Here is a 10,471-nt window from a genome sequence, read left to right as displayed (position 1 = left end):
GAAAGAATACTACCGCAAAGAATACGTGTGTTGTTGTCATTATGCTATGCTCGACAAAACGTCTTTTGTGTTAACTTTTTTTTTTTTTCATTATTTTTTATTATTTTATTATTTTATTATAATTTTTTTCATAGAAAAAATGACTCCATTAGCGCTTGTTGGGCATGGAATAATTATAACTCATCATCTATACGCCTTTTTCCAAAATGGCTACCATTTTAATATTTTTTTGTTGGTATTCAAATTAGCCCTTCTTACCTCGTTCTCAATCTCAAAAATGAAAAGAATATTTCATCTTGAACAAGGCAAGGATGGCCAATTTGAATGCAAACAAAATAATATTAAAATGGCAGCCATTATGGAATAAGGTTTATATCCAATGTACACTCTTGAAATAATTGTTAATTTTAACAATTAATAATGTTTGGAATGATTTTTCAATGCAAAATGCATGGGAATCGACCCTATCTCCTTGGAAACTTCGGCACACCATTAGTGAATGGAAGAATTGTCTGAATTGTCTTCGAATGACCTGTCCTTAAAGTTCAAAGGGGCCACGAAACCCTAGCTTGGTCTATGTACTTTCGATAAATCAAGTTGAAAATATATATCATGCACTAACTTCTCAGTATTGTAATTTTCCTTTCTAGCTCCGCACCCTTGTGTTGACATTTGCAGTCATCTCTGTCTATTGAAACCAGGAGGTTACAAGTGCGCATGCCCTGAGGATAACTCTACTGTATGCAATGAGAGTATCAACATTACCAGTGAGTATCACCATTCTCTTTTATTCTAATAATCGTGCTCCATTAAAAATCACAAAGTTCACTAGTTTTGCTGCAATTTTCTTCAGCTCACAGGTGCTTTTTTCTGGTTATTAGTTCATGGAAAACTTCAAAATCCCATTTGTTTTTTTGCAGAAATAATGATTGTACTCTTACTTCTGTTTAGGTGCGTATGGCTGCACCGAAGAACCCAGTTTGTACTTCACGGACCAGCATAACATTAAATGCATTGACCTGAAGAGCTACAATCACACCTACGTTAGTGTTACGACAGTGAAGACGGGTCTTGCTGATGTAGGCGCAATTGACATTGACCACCGGGAGAAAATGATATTTTGGAGTGACCACGCTCAGTGGACTATAAATAAAATGAGTCTTGTTACTGGTGAAACTGAGGTAATTTGTCCATAGCTTCGATGTTATGGCTAAAATATCAAAAAATAGAAAATGGTTTATGTCAACTGTTTTCTCACAATGGTGATCGCTAACTGTCTGACAACAAGATTAGCTTTACTGAACTATGAACTCTCCTAAAAGTTCCGGAAAATAGTGGTATGCAAGCTCAATGAAAACACCTGGCTCAAGATAAGAGTTTTTAAATTGGAATGCCTTACTAGAAAAGTAAAGCTCCAGCTGAAACAAGAAGATTTGCTCCAGGCAAATAGTTGTGAAATAGTTGTTAAACAGTTGCCCTAAATTTAAATTCTTTTGGTATTATACCAGCAAGTTACTATAAATTGAAAATTTAACTTCTAATATCAAATTGTAGTTTTTAACCAGTTATAGTTTTTTGCAATTACAGTAGTATTTTCTCTATGTATTTGCACTGGGCGCACTCCTGTTTACTCTTTACCTTTGATTGTAACCTAATTGAAAAGTTAACATGTTAAAACGACTGCCGAGCAGGCAATGCCAAAGTAACGCTTCTTTCCCTGTTTATCAACCCTTTCTGAGAGGACGCTGGTCTGTTGCATACAGGGTTGTTCATTAAATGCTCTTGCCTGTCAACCGAGTGAAATGTGGCAATACGGTGAAAAGTTTCTTGTCGAATTAAGGAATATACCCGTTCTTATAAAAGACGAGGAAGGACGTAGATTTTTTATGCTCAGTAAGGAAACCAAGGGTGTATTCAGCATGTCGATGGCATGGGACAAAGAATAAACCTAAGCGTCCCTTTATGTTCGTCCAATGCAGGAGACATCTCAGATTCTATTCCGTTCTTTATACTTATAGTTGCTTCAACAAACAGATAAAATAATTAATTAATACCAAAGTGAGGGGGCGCAATGATGCATGTGGCGGTTAACTGATTTGAAGGCCATGAAATTGTTTTTTGTTCCACACTGTCTCTAACCACCAATGTGTATGAATGGGTCAGACCTGCTACATACTGCTGGGGTGAGCCTGCAATAGACTAGCATCCCACCCAGAGTGGAGTAGCAATACTTCTAGTTGTTTCGTGATACAACAACCGGGCTCAGCTCCGGCTGTGTGGGCCAGCTGTGCCTCGTGCTTTCCCTACCTTGCCTCAAACCAAAATGTTTCATTTTCATATGCTACACATCAGTGTTCACGATTCCTGGGTATATTCTTCCAGTGCTTCAGTAAGGCTAAAATAGTCATCATTGTTGTTTTTTTTTTACCATTACACGACGCTTTCGAAATTTACTGAACTTATTAAATGAAACTGATCAGTCTCGCCAAGAATTTACAGGACCTCAGTGTTTAGAGGAACTTAACGGTGTGCGGAAGACCTTGGGTTCGCTCCCATTCGGGGACTACATGATTTTTTCTTTGTGCCATGTTGGGGGCCAAGACTTAGTATAGTTAAATTTTATTAATTTTTATATGCAATTCTCTATTTCATCAAAGGCTATTATAAAGGACAACCTGGGTCAGGTGGACGGATTGGCCGTTGAATGGGAAAGTGGTTTGATTTACTGGACTGATTACATCTTCGAGAGAATCGAAGTGGCAAAAGTCGACGGTAGCTCCAGAAAGACATTGTTTACAAGTCGAGTGTACAATCCACGTGGGATTGCTGTGGATCCGACATCGGGGTAAGCTGCATTTCCAGTTCCAATTCTGTTTATGAATTAGTAAGCTAGAAATAATTCCAATGAAATTGAAGGTGTGTTTAATGTAACAAACGTATCGTAGCTTGTTTAGAAGTTTATTAACTTAGTTCACAACAAGACTCTCGTAATGACAATAATTAGAAGAGTTCACATTTACATAACAATAACGGTGGTTTCTGAAACTCGTGAGAGAATTCACATAAAGATGCAAACTTGGTAACGAAAACTAGGGAAGGAAATATAGCAAATTCCAGCAATTCAGGATACTTGGAACGAAATTGACGTTGGCAACAAAAGAATTGGGCCTGGAACACTTGCTGAAGACGGCAATTGTAAGGTCATCTTTGAAAACGACTAAGAATGATTTTATTCCATGCCTTGAGTGGGGTCTAATGTGATTTAATTAAGCCTCAATGGAAAACAGGCAAAGTTCACAGTGAATAAGCGCAATTACCACACAACAGCACGTAATGCACTTAAACTAAAGATGAATGTCATAAGAAAAATCTCTGCCCATATTAGAACACAGCCCATTTGCCTGTAACTCTTTATATCTAGGATCTCTCCCTAGCCAAGGAAGCCGTGCTCTTTTAAAGGCTTGCGTAACAAATATGAAAAAAAAAAGGTTTCAGGTTCTTTCTACTGGACACCACCATTCTACCATTGGTAACTTGAGAAAAGATAACTTCTGCAAAAAAGGGACAAAAACAAAGAAAGACGTTTTGCTTGTTGGAAGAAGCCAAGACATTTTCAAAATGTTGAAAATAGTTAAATACATACAACGGTAGTTAATTGAATTTGACACAGAAAATCTACTGAAGATACGATTTACTTCACACCTGAAATCAATCAGATAAATCCTCCATGAGAATTCTTTTCTTTAAGATGTAAAAACGTCTTTAAAGTAATGCAAATGATGTCCTACCATTGTACTGAAGATTTTGGGGTCAAAACGTTTTGTAAAAGGATAAAGAGACTTAAAAGTGAAAAAAAATATTACTGTTGCAATGGCATCCGTCCTGAAGTAAACATAAAAAAAAGGCGTTGTCCAGAGAATCTCAGGTAACGATAGATTCACGAACTTTGTTTTGAAGATCAGGGCACAGGTGTAGGTACCTCAAATTCACCTGATGTAAATCAAAATTGTGCAAATGTCCTAACAACAGATAGCTTAAACTGACGTTAATGTGCTTTCTAAGACCGTAAAAGAGTGGAGTACTTTTTAAGTGGTTGAGTGCCATTGTTGAAATACCTGTTGAAGTAACTTAAGTTTCAAGCTAAGAATAATTTTGAACGACTTCAATTCCTCCACTGCCTTTGTAAAAATTTACGTTCGTTCAATTCCTTGCTTGGTTTCATCCATTTATTAACCTACCTACCTTCCTACCTGATTGATTGATTGATTGATTGATTGATTGATTGATTGATTGATTGATTGATTGATTGATTGATTGATTGATTGATTGATTGATTGATTGATTATTATAAGGTATATGTTCTGGACAGACTGGGGGCTGCTAGATCCGAAAATAGAAAGAGCAGATTTAACCGGTGAAAACAGACAGCTGTTGATTCCCCTTGGCTTCAATTGGTATTTCACGTTCAACCCTATGAGTGTTGTAGTTGACCATCAAGCTGGACGTATTTATTGGATGGACGCGTACGATAATTACATCGATTCTGCAAACCTGGATGGCAATAATATAACCACTGAGCACTATATCGAGCAAAACATTTTTCCTGCTGATCTGGCCTTATATGGTGACCTTCTTTGCTGGGCGGACTGGAACAGCCAAAGCATTCAGTGCCTTAACAAAACAAGGCCCTTGCTGATGCGTAACTTTGGTCATCTCTCGGATGTCTTTCTTACGGGCGCTGTCTTTTCTGACAAGTCAAGACAACCGGTTGGTATGTAGCAAAACATCCTCTCTTTCTTTTTGTCGAATTATTGCAATTCCAGGGACTGGCTGTATACAGATATCTTTTTGCGTTGCTTGTAAAGCTGGGTCAACTTGTGTAATAACCCTTTAGACGGCGGCGTCATTTTTATATAAAGAAAATTTCTACAGCTAAGAATCTTTCATTTCAACCATCGCTCATGAGCCCTTCGACAAAGCAAAATTTATATTCTTTTTCTAGGCCAAGGATTGCTTTCATTCGCTTATATCGCCATTCGTAAGAACATGACAAGAAATCTGTAAATGTAATTTTTGTTATTTTACTAAAACAAAAACTCAAGTGTTGACGGCTAAAGCCCATGAACTTCTGATTTCAGCTAAGGCAAAGAAAGTTTGTCCCTCTTTAATCTTAACTTTATCCCAGGTTGGTCCAAATAGAGACCGGAACAAATACACTTACCCGGTCACGACAAACTCACACGATTACATTTTTTTTTAAGCCTCATACGTTAACAGACCTCCTTGTCTTATCAACAATGGCGGCTGCAGCCATCTTTGTTTATTGGCCCCTGGAGGAAGACACAAGTGCGCATGCCCAAATGGTGTTGCATTATTAGCTGACGGAAAGACTTGCAGCAGAGGTAATAAACAAATGTCAGTGTAGAATTCTCTCTCATTTGACAGGTCGTAACTGTCAAGACTGTCATGACTCTCCATTCCACAGGACTTAGGTCTATTATAGTTTTGATGTTCGATAATCCATATATTGGATTTATACTGATATTTTATCTTTACCCATTTGTCATGTATGTTAACTTCTTTTTGTCGGGTGGGCATCTTCCATGAGACCTCGTGCCTCTTTCAAGCCCTTGCCGTTCTGGGCTCTCTTTCTACATTTTAGCCAGAAAAGTTGTTAAACATTACAACGTCAAAGTTTTGGATAAGGATCATTTGTAAGCATCTTGGTGACCAATCAAAGATTTCTTATTCTTAGAATGTATGAACAAAATCGCTCTTCACAATAGCAGAATATAGATTGCTCATGAAAATGAAATCACAGTCCTCCTTAAAGACAAGGTCTGGATAACTGGTCTTAATTCGAACCAGTCTGAGAATATGCAGGAGAACCACGTTTTTCAAGTATCAAGTAATATGTTCCATGAGGCGTGTTTTCGAAAGTAAGTCAAGTATTAGAAAAATTTTGAGTTTCAAGCAACATTGACAGCTACTACTGCAAATTATGTTATCAAGTGTCCTAGATAACAAGAAAGATAGCTACTTTAGTTCGCCTCAAATTACAATAAGTTAAATCAGGTCATGAAACTGTCTTGTGGGGACTTTCCTAAAACAATTGTATTCTGACAAAAAGTGGAAACTATGAAATGTACATTATTTTATATAGTATCGTGAATTAGTCAACAACAACGTCCGCTTTAACCATCATCATTCTCATCATCATCGTAATCATTATTATCAGGATATAACCGTAAGAACTCAACCGGCCGTGTGAAAGCTAAAATCAGTGACTGTGTGGTACATCTGAGAGCAATGTGACACAGTGATACTAGCAATGGTAATAACAATTATAATAACCACAATCCTAATAATCGTGACAGATCAGTTCAACTACGTTGAATAACAACATTAAGATACAAGGACCAAAGTTAATCAATTACATTAAAAGTTAAAAGATACATTATATCTGCAGTCAGATGGGGCGGCAGCATATGGAAGGCTAGTTTGGCTGCCGTTATCAGTTCATTTTCCATCTCATTGCTACCCACCCAACCCATGGCATGTGAAGAGAATGAATGAAAAGAGTGGAAATGAATTATAATTCTCTCTTTTTTTCAGTGACTCTACCAAGTCCACCTCCACCGCCGGTGCCAGGTGAAGTTATTAATCATATTCCATTGCTAATAAACAGTGTGTACATTATTAAACTAAAAATAACAAACAAAAAATTTAACATTCAATTCAGGGTTAACAACTATGGTGTAAGAGATTGCTCATTTCTCAAAACAGAACACTATATTCTTTTGGAAATGACTACAGGTCCCGGCTCATCGAAGTTTCAACTTTCCAGACTCAGATAACACATTTATTTTCCAATTGCTTCCAGATTGTTTCCACTGCCCTTCCTTGTTATTGTTGTTGTTGTTGCTTAAGTGGCAATATATTAAATTAAATTTCTTATGATCCTAGAAAAATCATAACGTCATTTATTTAATGCCCTAAGTTAAAAGGTTATTTTGTTATATTTGTTTCTAGAATTTACTTATATATGAATGGAAATTATTTCTTATAGACCTAAGAATACGTCTAAGAGGTTCAAACTCATCACACGAGGGCCGTGTTGAGGTGTATCACCGAGGCCATTGGGGAACAATCTGTGACGATCATTGGGGCTTCAGGGAAGCAACAGTTGTGTGCAGAATGCTTAACTATTCTGCAGCAGTTTATGCCGTAAGATATGCCTATTTCGGAGAAGGAAATAGTACCTTTCCAATTTGGATGGATAATGTCAAGTGTCGCGGCGATGAACAAACCATCGCTGCTTGCCAGCACAGGGGATGGAATAATAGTGACTGCCGCCATTATGAGGACGCTGGAGTGGTGTGTTACAACAGCTCTATTCCACCGACGGAGGGTAAGGAACGGATTATAAGTTCAACAGCAACATTGTCGTTAGAGCATAACCAGCCATCAACAACAATTTCATTAGACATTTCCATTGTGATTTGCATTGGAATATGTAATGGCTGCATGCTTTAAGTTTGGAAATATTTGAGAAAAAATATTCTAAGAACACCAGAAATTGCCATGTCGTTTGAGAATAAGAACGGTTTATAAAACAGTCAGAGTTTGAACTACTATAGATTTTTTGTTCGGCTCACCAATCAAAATGCGAGTTTTACACTGTTTATTGTGTAAGTACTCTTACTTGATGGTCTCTTGACATGTAACTTGGTGACAACTTTTAGTGTACTTACCGAACTTTGTTAACAACAGCTTTCAAGCCGGTTGACCTTACCTAATACAAAACTTGTAGTTTTAAAGAATAGAAAATAATTGTTTGACCTTTTTTTTCCTTAAAGGCCCAACATTAGCACCAGGACCTCACCCAGGTGAGTTAACAACATATCAAACAAGCTATGCAAGGAACCACAACGAACAATTTGACAAACTTCGGAAAAATCGTTGACTCAACAGATAAGGGAATAATATTCTCGAAACGGACAAAGCTTCCAAGAGCTCGATGGCTCTAGCTCAGTAGTATAACGCTCACCAGGCAGGTAGACAGTACAGAGGCAGCTGAGACTGTTGCCTCGGTAAAACTTTCTGAGTTCAACGAAATTACTTAATCGCGAAGCCTCAGATTTTTAGGTTTGAATAGATCTGTGGCAGTTATAAAAAAACAAAGATTTTGGCGATTGCCAGCCATGGTGGTTGTTTGTATCACACGATCAAACGAAAGAAAAGCTTTTCTCTTTCCAGATCTGTGGGTCTAAACACTACAGTAACTTAACGTGTAAAGTCTTATTTTGTGTGTATTTTTTTAATTTTCTATTTTCGCACAAAATATATTTTTTTGTTATTTTTTTATCTTTCCTTTGCTAGCTACGGGCTTGCCCATAAGCGTTAAGAAGATGTTTCTGAATCCTCTTCAAAACGGATTTTTTCCTGTTTTACATGTAGCAACATATACTGCTCTAGTTACATCGTAACTTGCAAAGCTATTTTCCTTATTTCAAATCAAAATTATGATTTTATTCCGTACTTAGTTCCTTTGTTATTTTCATGTTCTTCAAATGGCATACATAAAATAGTCATTTTGATCTTAAAGCAAGTATGTTTCTAAAGGGTCACAGAAAAATAAGTTAAGTCTTAGACGAGTGCAAAAATTGAAATCTTTTTTTTTTTTTGTACCTCCCCAAACGTTTAGGCTTGACAAATTTTGTTCTCGTTTCTCCTTGATTTAGAATTAAGTGTTCGCTTGCGCGATGGACCAACATCAAATCAGGGACGAGTTGAACTGTTCCTAAACGGGACTTGGGGAACCATATGTGACGACTATTGGGGCATCGAGGAAGCAAACGTCATTTGCCGCATGGCAGGTTTTTCAGAAGGGGCATGGAGTACTCACTGCTGTGGCTGGTACGACGGTTCCTCTTTCCCCCGTCAAATTTGGCTAGATAATGTCCATTGTGTCGGTGATGAACAGAGCATCGCACAGTGTCGTCATGGCGGATGGGGAAGTCACAACTGCGATCATTCAGAAGATGTTGGTGTGGTCTGCAAATACACACCAATACCAACTCCAGGTAGAAACATTGAGCGTCTTTTCGAGTAATGATGTAAACTAATAAATAAAACACCTTTCACGTTCTTTTAAAATCAAGGAAACCACTGAAAAAAAAGGGTAGTATATGATTCTAATTGAAGGCGCCTCGAACCCATCGATTAGTAAGTTAGAGCTCTTTGGTAATCCTTAACTTTTGGCATGCATGATGAGATCATGAGGAAGAAATGTTTAACATCTTTTCGTGTCATGATTTAAGCCGAGGAAACATTTTTCGCATTCTTCGCAAAATCAAAGGAATCACGTCGTCGTATATAATTCTAATTTAAGTTCCATCTTTAGTCAATGAATCAACAATTTCCTCATTTGCCTGTCATACCCCCCCCCCCTGTCAAATTGCTTTTTTTCCCAGAAACTGGTACCTTTAAAATTATGTCTTAACACCAGCTTTATTACTTAAAAAAAAAAAATAACGCGTGTACATGAAGACATAAAAGATCACGATTGATAGATCCATCGGTGTCGTAAGGTGAGAAAAGGACAGACGTCAATCCATCAAAACAACACAACATTTACTCGAACGTGTCTTCTCTCCTCACAACCCATAATAACCCTTTTGAAGGGGGATCATGCTACACAGGAATCCCATCCTTGTAACAGTGTCTAAAAGCATAGACAACTGTAAAACCTAAGTTGCCTTCTCCCACACCTTGCCAGATCAAAACACTCTGCTAAGGCTAACACTGTATTTCGAATTGATGACAGCACTAATGAGGCTATCACGAAACCACCTAATGTTTTCGCTGATTTCTCTTTAAGATCAAACTTTAAGACTGGCTGATGGCTATAGAAAGGGAGAGGGAAGAGTAGAGGTATTCCACGACGGCCATTGGGGAACTGTTTGTGATGACTCCTGGGATTTAAAGGACGCACAAGTCGTATGTCGTCAACTTGGGTTTCTCAGAGCCGCTTCAGCTCCACGGTATGCTGCTTTTGGTGAAGGAAACGGTCACATTTGGCTTGACGATGTGCAATGCCTGGGGAATGAGAGCTCTCTTGAAAATTGTCCGCACGCGGGATGGGGTAACGAAAACTGTGGTCACGATGAAGATTCATCAGTCGTTTGCTCGAACTTTACTGATGAGAGCGTCGGTGAGTATAAACACCCAAAACTCATGAGAAGTCAATCGACATACAGTCGTATCCGAGTATCTTGAGCATTTTTCGTAGCCTGGCTTGCACGCTTTATTAGTGTAAAAGGCTAATTGTTGACTAATTGTCTGTGGAATTGTTTGCCATCAAAGAAAGTTGTGATTGATAACCTTTTAAATGCGGCTTTCATTAATGTTTCTGCCCTGCTACTTTTTTCTGAAGCTTGCTGAAGACTCTATTTTCAAATAATTGAAC

At 37.8% G+C, this 10,471-nt stretch overlaps 1 protein-coding gene across 2 annotated transcripts in view; it reads left to right on the top strand.

Annotated features, from left to right (window-relative positions):
• Positions 1–10,471, top strand: part of LOC146488091 (uncharacterized) — a 70,181-nt gene that overhangs the window by 44,393 nt on the left and 15,317 nt on the right. For both annotated transcript variants that reach the window (XM_085121114.1, XM_085121110.1), the window contains exons 31-40: positions 651–767; positions 952–1,181; positions 2,658–2,845; positions 4,353–4,771; positions 5,262–5,402; positions 6,616–6,651; positions 7,070–7,411; positions 7,860–7,889; positions 8,745–9,086; positions 9,884–10,216. In XM_085121114.1, the coding sequence (XP_084977240.1) occupies positions 651–767; positions 952–1,181; positions 2,658–2,845; positions 4,353–4,771; positions 5,262–5,402; positions 6,616–6,651; positions 7,070–7,411; positions 7,860–7,889; positions 8,745–9,086; positions 9,884–10,216 (2,178 nt within the window). The remainder of the gene's footprint in view (positions 1–650; positions 768–951; positions 1,182–2,657; positions 2,846–4,352; positions 4,772–5,261; positions 5,403–6,615; positions 6,652–7,069; positions 7,412–7,859; positions 7,890–8,744; positions 9,087–9,883; positions 10,217–10,471) is intronic.

The sequence above is a fragment of the Pavona decussata genome, unplaced genomic scaffold, assembly GCF_977016875.1.
Source record: "Pavona decussata unplaced genomic scaffold, jaPavDecu1.1 SCAFFOLD_11, whole genome shotgun sequence".
Classification (NCBI taxonomy): domain Eukaryota; kingdom Metazoa; phylum Cnidaria; class Anthozoa; order Scleractinia; family Agariciidae; genus Pavona; species Pavona decussata.
The sequence above is the reverse complement of the archived record's forward strand: the minus strand, read 5'-3'. Positions and strand labels throughout refer to the sequence as shown.